The following is a 16,742-nucleotide window of genomic DNA, read 5'->3' as shown; positions in this document are numbered from 1 at the left end:
GTGGGAATACCTGGTCGACGTGGATTCGATGGGCCGAACTACCTCTAAACTAAAGATATTCAGTTTCCTAGTTTCCACACTACCTCTAAACTAAAGATATTCATTTTAATCCTGCAATTTTCCAAAGAATCGCATCCTACTGCGTAAGTGTTATATTTGAAGAGAATTAACATTAGTAGTTATATTATATTCAAAATCTAGACATTAGTTTAATGTGAGGTGGGAAAGATTTAATAGGAAGTGTCCACAAAAGAGGGTGGTGGGTGTATGGAACAAGTTGCCAGAGGAGGTAGATGAGGCATGTATTGAAAGGACGCTTGGACAGGTACATAGATAGGAAAGGTTTGGTGGGATAAGGGCCACGCATGGCCAGGTGGGTCCATCTTGGTTGGCATGGGCATGCTGGGCCGAAGGGCCTGTTTCCGTGCTGTATGACTCTAACACCTCATAATCAATGACTAGTCGCACCCTGGCCACTCCCTCTTCTCTCCTCTCCCATCGGGCAAAAGGTATTGAAGTGAAAATGCACACCTCCTGACTCGGGGACAGTTTCTTCCCAGCTGCTATCAGGCAACCGAACCATCTTACCACAACAGAGAGAGAGCAGTGCTAAGCTACTATCTACCTCATTGGAGACCCTCTGACTATCTATGATTGGATTTTACTGGCTTTACCATGCACTAAACGCTATTCCCTTTACCATGTATTTGTACACTGTGGATGGCTTGACTGTAATCATGTGTTGTATTTCCACTGAAGATAGACACAAGACGATGGAGTAACAGCGGTTCAGGCAGCATCTCTGGAGAAGAGGAATAGGTGACATTTCGGGTCGACTGACTGGTCAGTTGTGCCCCTGTCCCACTTAGGAAACCTGAATGTAAACCTCTGGAGACTTTGCGCCCCACCCAAGCTTTCCGTGCGGTTCCCGGAGGTTGCAGGTGGTTGACGGAGGTTGCAGGTAGTGGAAGCAGGTTGGGAGACTGACAAAAACCTCCGGGAACCGCACGGAAACCTTGGGTGGGGCGCAAAGTCTCCAGAGGTTTCCGTTCAGGTTTCCTAAGTGGGACAGGGGCATACGCACGCAACAAAAGCTTTTCACTGTACTTCGGTACACGTGATAATAAACTCAAACTCAAACACTATCTAGGGTGGCGCAGCGGTAGAGTTGCTGCCTTACAGCACCAGAGACCCAAGTTCAACCCTGGTCACTGTTGCTGAACCTACGACGTACAGGTTTGTACGTTCCAATCCCCTTGGTATAAATGACCACGTGGCTTTTCTCCAAAATCTTCGGTTTCCTCCCCCACTCCAAAGACGTACAGGTTTGTAGGTACCAATTGTGTGTGTGTGTGTATATGTGTGTGTTTGTGTGTGTGTGTTGGTGTGTATATGTGTGTGTGTGTGTGTGTATGTGTGTGTGTGTGTGTGTGTGTGTGTATATGTATGTGTGTGTGTGTGTGTATATGTGTGTGTGTGTGTGTGTGTGTGTGTGTGTGTGTGTGTGTGTGTGTGTGTGTGTGTGTGGTGTGTGTATATGTGTGTGTGTGTGTGTGTGTGTATATGTGTGTGTGTGTGTGTGTGTGTGTGTGTGTGTATGTATATATGTGTGTGTGTGTGTGTGTGTGTGTGTGTGTATGTGTGTGTGTGTGTGTATGTGTGTGTGTGTGTGTGTGTGTGTGTGTGTGTGTGCGTGCGTGCGTGCGTGTGTGCGTGTGTGTGTGTGTGCGTGTGCGTGCGTGTGTGTAGGGTAGTGTTAGTGTGTGGAAGCGCTGCTCGGTGGGCCGAAGGGCCTGTTTCCGCACTGTATCTCTGAACTAAACTATCATCGCGATCAGGCTGTACCTTGATGCCAGTTGGCACACTGCCAGTGAAGGAGATTTTGGCCACACCCTTGCTTGCACACAGGAGATTCCCCGTCTCCACGGAGCCTTGCACCACGTTGAACAGGCCTTTGGGGGCCCCAGCCTGAGAGTAGATCTCAGCCAACATCACCGCCGTCAGAGGGGTCAGGGGCGAAGGCTTGAAAATCATGGCGTTTCCTGGAGGGACAACACATACAAGCTTCAGAATACTTGACAATGATGAGTGCATTGACCTATGCACCTAGGTACAGTGAAATTCTGTGTTTCACATACAATCATTTTCACACTTCAATACAGATAAGCACAATCATACATAAGTACAAAAGTATAATGATTGTATGAATGAATGAATACTTTGTCACATGTGACAAGTCACAGAGACATTTTTTGTTAGTATACCCACGGTATGCAAATAGTCGCCACACAAAGGGAGATTACAAAGTATCCCGTGCCAGGTCCCCCTTTGTTCTGCCCCCCCCCCCCCCCCCCCTCCTCCCCCACCCCTCCTCACCCCCCCCCCCCCCCCCCCCCTCCCTCCCCCTCCTCCTCACCCTCCTCCTCCTCCCCCCCCCCCTGCCCTCCCCCTAGTGTAACAGTTCCTTTGTCTCCGAATAAAAATAATGTACTTCTTTCCACTTTGTGTAACATAACATCCAGAGATAGTGTTAACTTGATGAAGGACAGTCACTTTTAGTTTAGTTTGGAGATACAGCATGGAAACAGGCCCTTTAGCCCACCAAGTCCGTGCCGACCAGCGATCTCTGAAGAAGGGTTTCGGCCCGAAACGTTGCCTATCTCCTTCACTCCATAGATGCTGCTGCACCCGCTAAGTTTCTCCAGCATTTAGTGTACCTTCGATTTTCCAGCATCTGCAGTTCCTTCTTAAAACACATCTTTGTACACTAGTTCAATCCTATACACTGGGGACAATTTACAGATGCCAATTCAACCGCAAACCTGCACGGTTTGTGACTCCATCGAGTGCCAATAATGAGTCATTGAGACATTCCAGTAGTTACTCTTAGTTTGACTAAAGAGAGAAAAGCTTAAATAGAACAAATATGTTGGCTTTGGAGTGTGTGCAGAATAGATTTGTCTGACTGCACGGGTCAAAGTACAAGAAGAGATGACAGGAATTTAGTTTAGTTCAGAGATACAGCACGGAAACAGGCCCTTCGGCCCACCCAGTCCGCGCCGACCAGCAATCACCCGTACACTAGTTCTATCCTACACACTAGGGACAAGTTACGGAAGCCAATTAACCTACTGAGCTGTATGTCTTTGGGATATGTGGGGAAACTGAAAGACACTTATGTGGCAACAGGTAGAAGGTACAAACTCCATGCAGAAACAGCACCAGTGGTCGGGATCAAAGCCAATTAATCTACACATCTTTACATCTTTGCAGTGTGGGAGGGAGGAGATAAGAGAAAACCCACACGGTCACAGGGAGAACGTACAAACTCCGTACAGACAGGATGGAACCCGGGTCTCTGGTGCTGTGAGGCAGCAACTCTACCGCTGCGCCACGGTGCTGCTTCTCAATTTTGTGGCGAAGGTTAAGTGTGTGTTTCGAATTTGAGAAATAAATCTCTACAGTTTAGTAAGGGTAGGGAAATAATTGATGTTTTCCACGATATTAAATGGAATGGATAGTTCCCATCCAGAGGGATAATCGACGAGTCTGGTAGTTTTAGTGTTTGTTCATTTGTTGAAGACATTGAGGATGATTGGGATGAAGGACCTGTTGCCGTGCTCCTCAGGAATTCAGGAGCGTTCCACAGGGATCAGCTGCGAGACAACCTTCAGGGTGAATTGGCAAGATAGAGAGAGGGTGTATGTTCTCACCGCAAGCCAGGGCAGGGGCTGACTTCCAGCAGGCGATCTGGAAGGGGTAATTCCACGCCCCGATCCCCACGCACACGCCCAGCGGCTCCCTCCTCGTGTAGGCAAACGACCCTCCGGACAGCTGGATGTGCTGGCCTGTGCATGCGAATGAAGAGACAGATGTGGAAAACATGCAATAAAACAAGTCATTAAATGAGCTGGCCTCTGTACCTCCAGATTACAGACCAGTTTATTGTCACGTGTACCGAGGTACAGTGAAAAGCTTTTATTGCGTGCTATCCAGTCAACAGAACGACAATAGATAATAGCTGCAGGAGTAGGCCATTCGGCCCTTCGAGCCAGCACCGCCATTCAATGTGATCATGGCTAATCATCCCCAATCAGTACCCCGGTCCTGCCTTCTCCCCATATCTCCTGACTCTGCTATTTTTAAGATCGCTATCTAGCTCTCTCTTGAAAGCATCCAGAGAACCGGCCCCCACCGCCCTCTGAGGCAGAGAATTCCACAGACTCACCACTCTCTGTGAGAAAATGTGTTTCCTCGCCTCCGTTCTAAATGGCTTACCCCTTATTCTTAAACTGTGTGGCCCCTGGTTCTGGACTCCCCCAACATCGGGAACATGTTTCCTGCCTCCAGCATGTCCAAACCCTTAACAATCTTATATGTTTCAATGAGATGCCCTCTCATCCTTCTAAACTCCAGCGTGTACAAGCCCAGCCGCTCGATTCTCTCAGCATATGACAGTCCCGCCATCCCGGGAAAGACAACACATGATTACAATTGACCCGTTTACAGTGTATAGGTACATGGTAAGGAAATAATGTTTTGCGCAAGGTAAAGTCCGATCAAGGGTAGTCCGAGGGTACAGATCTGAGAGGAGTTTAAGATCATAGTTGAAGAAAGAAATGCTGCTGTCGAAATAGTGATTTAGGAGGGTGGAGCGATTGTAATAGGAGTTTGTAAATCTGCTTCTGTGGCTAGCACACATATAGTCGCTGGGTTGGTCACCATCTTGGCACGATTCAGGGACCATCCTCTCACCAACTAGAGTAGTCTTGACCTCCCGTCTACCTCATTGCAGATCCTCACACTATCTTTAATCGGACTTTACTGTACTTTATCTTGCATTAAAACATTATTCCCTTTATCCGGTAGCTGTACACTGGGGGCGGCTTGCTTGTAATCATGTATAGTATTTCCGCTGACTGGTTAGCACGCAATAAAGAGCTTTTCACTGTACCTCGGAAAACGTAACAATAAACTAAACTAAAAAAAACTGGTCTGGGCACTTATTACTATAACTCACAGAAAGCATATTGTCGGGATGCATTACAGTTTGGTTTAGGAACAGCTCTGCCCAATACCACAAGAAATTGAAGAGTTTCAATTTAGAGACGGAGCGTGGAAATAGTCTCTTCGCCCACTGACTATTATTCAACCGCACACTTTGACGTACACCAGGGACAATTTACAGAGCGCAATTAACCTACAAACCTGCACGTCTTTGGAGTGTGGGAGGAAACCAGAGCACCCGGGGAAAACCCACACAGGTCACAGGGAGAACGTACAAACTCCATACAGGCAGCACCCGTAGTCAGGATCGAACCCGGCTGTCTGGTGCTGTGAAGCAGCAGCTTTACCAGCTGTGTCACTGAGCTGCCCGGAGAGTTGTAGATCTAACCCAATCCATCACACAGACCAGAATCCCCACCATTGATCTATCTAAACTTCACACAGCCTCTGAAAAGCAGCCCACACGATCAAAGACTTGTCCCTCCCCGGTCATTCCTTCTTCTCCCCACTCCCATCAGGCAGAAGGTACAGAAGCTTGAAAGCGCGCACCACCAGACTCAGGAACCGCTTCTTCCCCTCTGTTATCAGGCTTCTGAACAGTCCTTCCATAAACTAGGGTACTGTCCGATTCACCTCTACCCCATTGTGGACATTGGACTTTGTCTCTGGAACTGGTGCGTTTCAATGCTGAGAACTATATTCTGCACTCTGTATCTTCCCCATTGCTCTAGCTATTGTACTTGAGTTTGGTTTGGTTGTATTTACGTCGGGTATTATCTGATCTGATTGCAAAGCTTTACATTGTACCTCGGTACACGTGACAATAATAAACCTAATTCACAAGGGTGACGCCACGGTCAACGTTCGCGTCGTGTGAATCAGTACAAGCGTGAGACCAGTCGTTATCAGTCAAGGAATGAATAATCTCTGCTACAGGACTGATTATTTGTCATTTATGCAAGCAAAAATTAATGTCTTCACCTGAGTGAATCGGTCTAGATATCTATTATTACATTTCAATCACCATTTTGAGTGAATCGGTCTAGATATCTATTATTACATTTCAATCACCATTTTGACAGGGTCCAGTTTACCGAACAGATTTCAATATGAAGGAAATAAGACATCAACATTTATTCTCCCTTTTGCACATTCCGACCAGCCCAGAATGGCAATGTGGACAGCATGCACAAGATGGGCCGAAGGGCCTGTTTCCCAGCTGTATGGTTTTATGTGCTGATGGGAAGGAGTCTTTGGTGCCACCTTGTGGTAACAAATGGCACAACAGCAGAGGCTTTTCCGCTGGCGCGAATTCACAAAAAGATGCACTGAGCAGAAGTAATGGAAAACAGATCAAAACTGTCAACAAATGAGACGAAAAACAACTCGCAATTCTATAGAAACTGATGCGTTAAAATACCCAAAGGAGCTTCACATAATTTGACACAAACGTTACACAAGACAGTCAAAGCTTTGGTGAGAGGAGGAGGGAGACAATCTTCTCCTGGGCTGAAGAAGGGTCCCGACCCGTCAACTGTCCATTCCCTCCTCCACAGATGCTGCCCTGCCCGACCCACTGGGTTCCTCCAGCACTCTGTGCTTTGCTCGGGGTCCCAGTATCTAGAGTTTCTTGTTTCACCAGAGAGGGAAAATTGTTGAGGGAACTTTGCATGATAGATGGTCTGAGAAAGATTACCCTGAGCGGGGGGTGGATATAACATGGGGAATGTGGTTCCTGAACAAAGGGTTTTTGTGTCTATCCAGTGGTATGAATGTGGATTTCTCCAACTACAAGTAACCTTTGCTTTCCCTCTCTCTCGGTCCCCCCCCCCCCACCCTAGTTCTCCAACTAACATTATTGTCCTGATTAATTTTGCTGCCTGTTTGCTTTGTAAACCATTCTACATTTCCTTATCATCGTCTGTTTTGATCTGTCGTTTTCACACCTTACCCTTCCATATATCTAGAGTCTCACTCCCCTGTCTCTCAGTCTGAAGAAGGAACTTGACCTAAAACATCGCCCATTCCTTCTCTCCAGAGATGCTGCCTGTCCCGCTGAGTTACTCCAGCATTTTGTGTCTATCAGCCATGACCCTGTGGAATGGTGGAGCAGGGGCCACGAAGTCTACTCATGCTCCCGTTCCTTTTTTAGTCTCAAGCACGTTTAGTTTAGTTTAGTTTATTATTATTGTCTATTACAGAGGTACAGTGAAAATACCTTTTTGTTGCGTGCTATCCAATCAGCGGAAAGACAATACATGATTCCAATCAAGCCGTCCACAGTGCACAGATACAGGATAAATGGAATAACATTTAGTGCAAGATAAAACCAGTAAAGTCCAATTAAAGATAGTTCGAGGGTCTCCAGTGTGGTAGATGGAAGGTCAGAACAGCTCTCTAGTTGGTGATAGGATGGTCCATTTGCCTAATAACAGCTGGGAAGAAACTGTCCGTGAATCTGGAGGTGTGCGTTTTCACACTTCTGTACCCCTTGCCTGATGGGAGAGGGGAGGAGGGAGTGAGACTGGTCCTTGATTATGCTGCTGGCCTTGCCGAGGCAGCGTGGAATGTAGATAGAATCAATGGAAGGGAGGTTGGTTTGTGTGATGGTCTGGGCTACGTCCATGAGAACGTTTGAGAGATAAAAGTGGGAATGCATCCAGTTGAGATCACAGCCACCGATATCGGAACGATGGGAATGGGAGAAAGAGCCTGAGCTTCAGAAAGGACTGGGAGTTTCTTCTGAAGTCTGAGGAAGAGTCTCAACCCAAAACGTCACCCATTCCTTCTCTCCAAAGATGCTGCCTTTGCATTTTGTGTCTATCTTCGGTATAAACCAGTATCTGCAGTTCCTTCCAACACACTCTTCTATTGCAAGCGTCTTAAAAAGCTTGTAGCTTCTTTTCCCGGTTGTGCGCGCTGGTTCCTACCTGCTAGTGTTCCAGCAACCCCAGCATAATACTCCACGGCCTGCCACGCAGAGTCCACATCCATCCTGGACTCAGTAATGGGCTTCCCAGTATTGATCGATTCCACAATGGCTATATCTTCCTTCTGTTCCTGTTTCAATAAAACACAAACATTCCTTTGGTTTGCAACATAAACCATTTTCACTTCACATTTCGTTAACAGAGACTCACACAATACAAAACAGGCCCTTCGGCCCAACTCATCCATGCCAATGAAGATGGCCCATCTAAACTAATCCCGTTTGGTCTATATCCCTCTAAACCAGGGGTGTCAAACTCGCGACCCACGAAGGGGTCCGACCTGGCCGGTGGGATGATTTCCCCGATGCCAGAGCGGGCTGCAGTTGTCCGTGGTCTTCACGTATGCGAGGCGCAATCCCAAACGCATGAAGTCGCAATTTGACCTAAAATTAGTTAAAATGTGTTTGACACCCCTGCTCTAAGCCTTCCCTATCCATGTACCTGTTCAAATGTTTTTATCTGGTAGATCCTGCCTGAGGCAGGGTCTCGACCCGAAACGTCACCTATTCCTTTTCTCCAGAGATGCTGCCTGACGCTCTGAGTAACTCCAGCGTTTTGTGTCCATCTTTGGTGTAAACCAGCATATGCAGTTCCTTCTTTAAGATTTTTTAAACGTTTGTTTAGCTGGTGGAGCTGCTGTCTCACAGGGCCAGAGACCCTAGTTCGATGCTGTCCTGTCTGTGTGGATGCACATTGTATGAGCTGCCACAGGAGGAGGACACAAAATGCTGGAGCATGCAGCAGGGCAGAAGGAGCAGGAGACGTATCGGGTCGAGACCATTCTTCGGAAAATGCAGAAACAGTAACAACATTTAAAAGACACTCAGGTGCATGCATAGGAAAGGTGTAGAGAGATATGGGCCAAACAAAGGGACTGCTTCAGTGCTGTATGACATAGAGTTAAGGTGAGAGCAAAGAATCAATAGAAAACTGAAGGGCATCTTTTTCACTCAGAGGGCAGCAAGGTGACACAGTGGCAGAGTTGCTGCCTTAAAGAACCAGAAACCCGGGTTTGCTCCCGACTACGTGCGCTGTCTGTACGGAGTTTATACGTTCCCTCCGTGAACTGCGTGGGTTTTTCTCCAGGATCTCCAGTTTCCTCCCACTCTCCAAAGACGCACTGGTTTTTAGGTTAATTAGCTTGGTACAGTTGTAAGATTGTCCCTAGTGTGTGCAGGATAGTGTTATTGTGTGGGGATCGCTGGTCGGCACAGACTCGGTGGGCCGAAGGGCCTGTTTCCACCCAATCTAAACTAAACAAAACTAAAGGATGTTGGGTTTATGGAACGAGCTGCCAGAGGAGGTAGGTACACAAAAAAGCTGGAGAAACTCAGCGGGTGCAGCAGCATCTATGGTGTGAAGGAAATAGGCAACGTTTTGGGCCGAAACCCTTCTTCAGACCCCTGCCAGAGGAGGTAGTTGAGGCATGGTCTGTATAATGCTGCCTGACCCGCTGAGTTACTCCAGCACTTTGTGTCTATCTTCGGTGTAAACCAGCATCTGCAGTTCTTTCCTGCTCATCAATCTCTCACCTCTCTCCACAGATGCTGAGAAGGTTCACCAGACTGATTCCTGGGATGTCAGGACTGTCTTATGAAGAAAGACTGGATAGACTTGGTTTATACTCTCTAGAATTTAGGAGATTGAGAGGGGATCTTATAGAAACTTACAAAATTCTTAAGGGTTGGACAGGCTAGATGCAGGAAGATTGTTCCCGATGTTGGGGAAGTCCAGGACAAGGGGTCACAGCTTAAGGATAAGGGGGAAATCCTTTAAAACCGAGACGAGGAGAACTTTTTTCACACAGAGAGTGGTGAATCTCTGGAACTCTCTGCCACAGAGGGTAGTTGAGGCCAGTTCATTGGCTATATTTAAGAGGGAGTTAGATGTGGCCCTCGTGGCCAAGGGGATCAGAGGGTCTGGAGTGAAGGCAGGTACGGGATACTGAGTTGGATCAGCCATGATGCTGGCCTACTCCTGCACCTAATTTCTATGTTTCTATGCTGATTGGTTTGAAGTTCGCTCGAAGCCTGGCTTGTTTGTTGCATGTTTTTGTTTTTTTAACAGAGAGGTCACTTTGGAATAATCTTGTGCGTTAGGTGTGGGAGGAGAGAGAATATTTATCATCAGATGTGAAAAACAGCCCGCTGGCAAGAACGCGCTACTTAAACGATGGCTGTGTGAAAATGGCCCACCTTCACTGAGATATACTATTTTCATCAAATTTTACAATTCCCGCTTAGCCAGCGAACAATTGGGATACCAGGAAGCAGCTGGGAATTACATTGTCAGGGGAATCCAGAGGGTCCATGAAACACACCAAATGTCACATAGTTCTATTCTCTTCTTCACAAACACTTCTGCAACCATGATTACGTTGCTTAGAAACCAACGGCAAATCCCTACAGGGTTTTTTCCTCAGCAGACTAAACCCTTATTTACAGGTTCACTGAGAACAGCCAAAAAAAACCCTCTCACTAGCTAATACTTCAAGTCATGTGTATGAAGGAACTGCAGATGCTGGTTTAAACCAAAGATGGACACAAAATGCTGGAGTAACTCAGCAGGACAGGCAGCATCTCTGGAGAGAAGGAATGGGTGACATTTCGGGTTGAGACCCTTCTTCAGACATACTTGATCATTTGGATTCGTTTCCCCCTGCTTCTCCTCCAAATCTTCAAGTGCTAATCCTCAACTGGGGATGTCCAGAGATAATCCGAGCCCTAGATCCGTTGTCGCAGCGGTAGAGTTGCTACCTCACAGTGCCAGAGACCCGGGTTCAATCCTGACTGCGGGTGCTGTCTTGTACGTTTTCCCTGTGGCCGCGTGGGTTTTCTCCGGGTGCTCCGGTTTCCCTCCCACATTCCAAAGACGTGCAGGTTTGTAGGTTAATTGGCTTCTGTAAATTGCCCCTAGTGTGACGGAAAGAACTAGTGATTGCTAGTCAGTATGGACTTGGTGAGCCGAAGGGCCTGTTTCCATGCTGTATCTCTAAACCAAACTAAAGCAATGCTTTCATTAAGGTGGAAAGAGTGCAGATAGTTTACAAGGATGTTTGCCAGGGTTTGAGGGCCTGATGTTCAGGGAAAGGTTGGCAAGCTAGGACTTTATTCCTTGGAGTGCAGGAGGCTGAGGGATGATCTTATGGAGGTTCAGTTTAGAAATTCTGTATGGAAACAGGCCCTTCGGCCCACCGTGTCCGTGCTGACCAGCGATTACCCATTCACTCTAGTTCTATGTTATCCCAGTTCCGCGTCCTACACACTTGGGGCAAGTTACAGAAGCTAATCAACCCACAAACCTGCACGTCTTTGGAGGAGGGCACCAGAGTATCCGTGGGAGTGGGAGAATGAGGTAGATGTTTACAGTCACAGGGAGCATGTGCAAACTGAGCTGCGGTCACACGGCCTGTCTCGCCCGCCGTGGAACCGGGAGGGGGAAGCCGCCGAGCCCGGCCCCTGCTCCTCCCCCAACACCGGCAACCGGAGAGGAGGCGGAGGGAGTCGGCGACGGGGGCGGACGCTGGACAAGGGATGGGAGGATGAACCGGGAGACGGGGGTCTTATCTTTCACACGGGCAAGGTCGGCTGCGGGGGGCTCCCCCGGGGCACGAAGGCTGAGAGTGGACGGGAGAGGAGAGGGTCGGCCGGATGGAGGTGACGACTGCAACGGGCCTTCGAGGCCAGTTACCGCTGGGACTGTGCAATTGTGCCAAGACCTGGCGACTCTTGTATATGGACTCAGTGGGCTGTTTCCATATGGAAGAGTAGAGATTGAAAAGCAGCTGCATATCAGCTGACAACAACACAGAAAAGACATTTGGGGAGTAGTACACGGTTAGGAAAGGCTTGGAGGGATACGGTCCAGGTGCAGTCTAGTGGGACTGGCTTTTACCAGACATCCCGGTCGGCATGGACACGAGGGCCTGTTTCCATGTTGTTGGACTTTATCCTTGCAAAGAGCAAGTGCAGACTAAACCAAAGATCCTATAGTGAGCAAGATGGTCCACTCGACGAAAAAGACGTAGTACGGTCATGGGCAGATTCATGGGTAATTTAAGGTCCCATTTCCATAGCTGGCTTCCGTCTCCGCACCAAAGATCCCATAGGATAATAGTGCGGAGACGGAAACCGGTTACCGAAACATCCTCGTAAAAATAAAAGTTATTTGGTAAAAATCTTCTCCTCATTTTCAGAATTTTAATTTATTAACACAAACTGTTCCCCTGCAACGTGGATTACACTGCGAGTCGGGTCGGGTCGGGTCCGGTTACGGAAATAGATGAAAAAAAGTCCCACGTTCCGTTCCATTGCGTACTACATGTCAGCATTTAGCAGGAGTGGTCTATCTTTGGACTAAACGGGCCAAACATCCTCAGCCTCTACTGCGACCAATCTGTCAAACAGCCAAGTTTTACAACTGTGGGACACAGTGCAAGCACTCAAAAGCTTGGATCGTGAGAAAGAAAGAAATCACAGCTGTATCTGCGGGTTCCAGTTCTATTACGTCAATGAACTGCGTTGCCAACTCAATACAGTCACTTAACCATGGGTTATTGGTTATTACTGTCACCAGTACAGAGATACAGTTCCAACACTCTGCATAGTACTAACTAATAACATGAACGTTATTCCTTTATCATGTATTTATTCACTGCTGATGGCTCGATTGCGATCATGTATTGTCTTTCCGCTGGTAAACACAAACTGCTGGAGTAACTCAGGGGATCAGGCAGCATCTCTGGAGAGAAGGAATGGGCGACGTTTCGGGTCGACACCCTTCTTCAGACTGATGTCAGGGGAGGGACAAAGATAGAATGTAGGCAGAGACAGTGAGACTGGTGGGAGAACTGGGAAGGGGGAGGGAGGGGATGGAGAGAGAAAGTTAGAGAAGTCAATGTTCATACCGCTGGGGTGTAAACTACCCAAGCAAAATATGAGGTGCTGTTCCTCCAATTTGTGCTGGGCCTCACTCTGACAATGGAGGAGGCCCAGAACAGAAAGGTCAGATTGGGAATGGGAAGGGGAGGGGGAGTTGAAGTGCTGAGGCACCGGGAGATCAGGTAGGTTAAGACGGACTGAGCTTCCTGCTCAACGGTCTTTCCGCTGACTGGTTAGCACGCAACAAAAGCTTTTCACTGTACCTCAGGTCACGTGACAATAAACTCAACTAAACTAAAAATACCATCCAGTCCTATCCAAGCAGGTCCACGTATACAGTATAACAGATCACAAGGGTGGCTGATGGTGTCTGCTATTGACAATTGACTACTAAACCGAGTGAGGGGGGGTAGATATTAACGTTTAATCCCAGGCCGGGAGGGAAGAAACACTTTATCTGGGGACGGATGGGGGGGTGAAACCCGGGGAAGTTCACAGGCTGGGAAGCCACAGACTCCCTCCCTGGCCCCACACGGGACGGGCCCGGTACTTCATGCTGTTCATTCTCTCCGCTCACTTCTGCCATGAGGTGCCAGCTCGTTGGGTAACTGGTGGAGGGGGGTTACAACGGGAGCCTCGGTCCACTATAACCAAAATCTGCTGTATAGTTCATGTACATATGTTTCAGGAGCGGAATTGGGCAATTCGGCCCATTGAGTCTACTCCACCATTCAATTAGGACTGATCTATCTTTCCCGCTTAATCCCATTCTCCTGCCTTCTCCCCGTAATCTCTGACACCCGTACTAATCAAGAATCATCTATCCTTGCCTTAGAAATATCCATTAACTTGGCCTCCGCAGCTGTCTGTGACAATGAATTCAACAGATTCACCACCGACTAAAGAAATTCCTCCCCACCTCCTACCCAAAGGTACATCACTATTAAAGGGCTCGAAATTAACGGTTGCCCAGGTGCCAATGACTACATAAAGTCCCGACGGGCAACCTAAAAGCCCAGTCTTCAGAAGCCGCGGTCTCCAGCTAGGAAGCGGCCGTTCCAGGTGGCCCAGCCGCTGAGAGGACTCTCCCGACGCCGGGGCAACACCACCCGGTGAGAACGGCCAGGAACATCGGGCCTCCGTAGAGGCAATTGCGGCGGCCTCAATAGGCCTAACTTTGGGTGAATTTGGGGTTGGGGACTGGACATTGTGCCTTCCCCCACAGTGGTATCCATTGTGGGGGGGATGATTTTTTGTCTGTAAGGTAATCCTGTTAGTCTTTGTCCAAGATGGCTGCCGTGAAGGGAGAGTGGACACTGGCGCGCTTTAGCTGCCGCCGCTCTCTCTTCACATTGTGTTTTTGATTTTTTTGTTTTTGGACTGAATTCTGTTTTTAATTTGTGTTTCTGTGACGTCTTTATTATTTATTTTATTCTGATTATATGTTTTTATTCCTGTTAATCTCTGTAAGGTGTCCTTGAGATGTCTGAAAGGCGCCCAAAAATAAAATGTATTATTATTATTATTATACTGAAGATAGACACAAAAAACTGGAGTAACTCAGCGGGTCGGGCAGCGTCTCTGGAGAAAAGGAATAAGTGATGTTTCCGGTCGGCGGTGGCGACGGCCATAGTGCGGGGTGTCGGAGGGTCGGAGTGAATGATGGGCCCCGCACAGCAGCAGCAGCAGCGACTCCGCCTCCCCCTCACCCCACCTGCCCTCATAGCGGCCGCTGAGTGCCACTACGCCAACGGCGATAACCACATTCAAAACAAACCCTCCCGCACGCCGAGGCCGGGAGGAGGGAGGAAGGCCGAGGCCCCCTTCTGCCGTCTGAAGTACCTGCACCGCTCGGCCCCGCACCTTCCTGTTGGCTGGTGCAGGACGGGAGGCGGTGGCGAGGGGATCCCAACTGCCTCCCCTTTGGCGGCGGCACTTGGCGATGGACAGGGGCGGCAAAGGCAGCGGGGCGATGATGCCGGTGTTGTCCGAGGAGCGCTGACCTTCCTTCCTCCCCACTTCCACTGCCCCTTCCCCCCCCTCTCTCTCTCTCTCTTGTATGCCCCCCTCCACCCCCTTATCCAGGGACCCCTCTCCATCCTGCACTGATCCCCATTCCCGCCTCTATTCAGTCCTCACTGACATCCCCTGTGCTCCCATCCCAATCCCCCCCATTCATCCTGTATTGATCCTCCCATTCATCCTGTAGTGATCCCCCCATCCATCCTGTATTGATCCCCCCCATTCATCCTGTACTAATCCCCCCCATTAGATCCCCAGACATCCCCTGCGCTCTCCCCTCACGATTTTATCTACTCCAATCAACCCCTGCCTCAATCAATCCATCCATCCAGCACCGATTGCCTTCTCAACCCCCCCATCTATCCATCCCGCACTGATTCATGTGGCATTTTGACACCTTTAAACATATTGCCAAGAGAACATTTGCAGCAGTTATGTCCTTTGGCCATCTCTTGTCAGAGTGTAATGTTTAACCTGTCAGATGGGTATAGTCGGTTTTAACAGCTATTATCATAAATTGCCTTTAGAAATTTCCTTGCAACCTGTATATTTTGTTGTGGATAAATTATATGGGAAGCGAGTGTTTATGTACCAATAGCAATAACGACCCATCCTATGGCCATGTCATGATAATTTAGATACTGTATTATAATTTTGCTGCATGTCATTGTGGTATCTATCATGTCTTGATTGATGAATATGTTTAGTTTGTGACTTTATTTGAAGCAGAAATAATACGTGAATGCTTCATTGAGCATAATTCCGACTGGTAACTACGCACTTCAGCCGAGCACATTATCGCACACGTCATGCAAACCGTCTTAAATGACCACTTAACTGTCATTTGGCAACCTAAAAAGGTTGCCCGGCTGACAACAGAGAAAATAAAGTTAAGTGCGAGCCCTGTATTACCCTTATGAGTCTTGCAGCTTCCAGTAAAACGCGGCTTCTTTCCAACCCCGAGAGGCGGCTCCAAGTAGTGTATGCTTCCTTGGAACTCTGCACTGCCAGATCGACCTCCTGCCGTCCGGAACAAATGAAGTCACATATCACCCGACCTACAAAAACAAGGGAAACCAATATGTTCCAAGTCAAGTACATACAAGGAATTGCAGGTGCTGGAATCTGGAGCAAAACACACAAAGTGCTGGAGGAATTACTACCATTCATGTTAGAGAAGAAGAATTAGGCCATTCTGTCCATCAGGTCTACTCCGCCATCTAATCATGTTATTTAGCCACATCGGGAGCATTGAATGCAGTAGATGAATTAAGGAGGGAAAATAAATTCTCAATGACTAACTCTATTGGCTCACTTGTAACAAAATACACATGATAGAAAGGTTGCACTTCCAATTCCTGGGCTGAACTGTGAAGGTTCAATTAGTTGCAAATGCAAACTACTGCAAATGTTCGAGGTGAAGAATTAGGCCATTTGGCCCATCAATGCTACTCAACCATTCATTCATGCTTGATCGATCTTTCCCTCACAACCCCATTCTCCTGCCTTCTCCCCATAACCCCCGACACCCGTACTAATCAAGAATCTGTCAATCTCCGCCTTAAAAGCACCCAATCATTTGGCCTCCACAGCTGTCTGTGGCAATGAAATCCACGGATTCAACACCCTCTGGCTAAAGAAATTCCTTCTCATCACCTTTCTAAAGGCACGTATTTTTATTCTGAGGCTACCTCTGGTCCTAGACTCTCCCACTAGTGGAAACATCCTCTCCACATTCATTCTATCCAGGCCTTTAACTATTCAGTAAGCTTTAATGAGGTCCCCCCCCTCATCCTTCTAAACTCCAGCGATAACAGGCCCAGCGCCTTCAAATTCTCATCAT

The 16,742-nt window shown here is 48.0% G+C and overlaps 1 protein-coding gene across 2 annotated transcripts in view; it reads right to left on the bottom strand.

Moving 5' to 3' along the window:
* aldh9a1a.1 (aldehyde dehydrogenase 9 family, member A1a, tandem duplicate 1) overlaps positions 1 to 16,742 on the bottom strand; it is a 44,552-nt gene that overhangs the window by 12,055 nt on the left and 15,755 nt on the right. For both annotated transcript variants that reach the window (XR_008724167.1, XM_055642292.1), the window contains exons 2-5: positions 15,812 to 15,957; positions 7,938 to 8,067; positions 3,714 to 3,848; positions 1,846 to 2,042 (exon numbers count right to left, since the gene is read on the bottom strand). Coding sequence is in view for 1 of the 2 variants with exons in the window: in XM_055642292.1 (XP_055498267.1) it covers positions 1,846 to 2,042; positions 3,714 to 3,848; positions 7,938 to 8,067; positions 15,812 to 15,957 (608 nt within the window). In the remaining variant the exon portion in view is untranslated. The remainder of the gene's footprint in view (positions 1 to 1,845; positions 2,043 to 3,713; positions 3,849 to 7,937; positions 8,068 to 15,811; positions 15,958 to 16,742) is intronic.

This window comes from Leucoraja erinacea, chromosome 10 (genome assembly GCF_028641065.1).
Source record: "Leucoraja erinacea ecotype New England chromosome 10, Leri_hhj_1, whole genome shotgun sequence".
NCBI classification, from domain to species: domain Eukaryota; kingdom Metazoa; phylum Chordata; class Chondrichthyes; order Rajiformes; family Rajidae; genus Leucoraja; species Leucoraja erinaceus.
The sequence above is the reverse complement of the archived record's forward strand: the minus strand, read 5'-3'. Positions and strand labels throughout refer to the sequence as shown.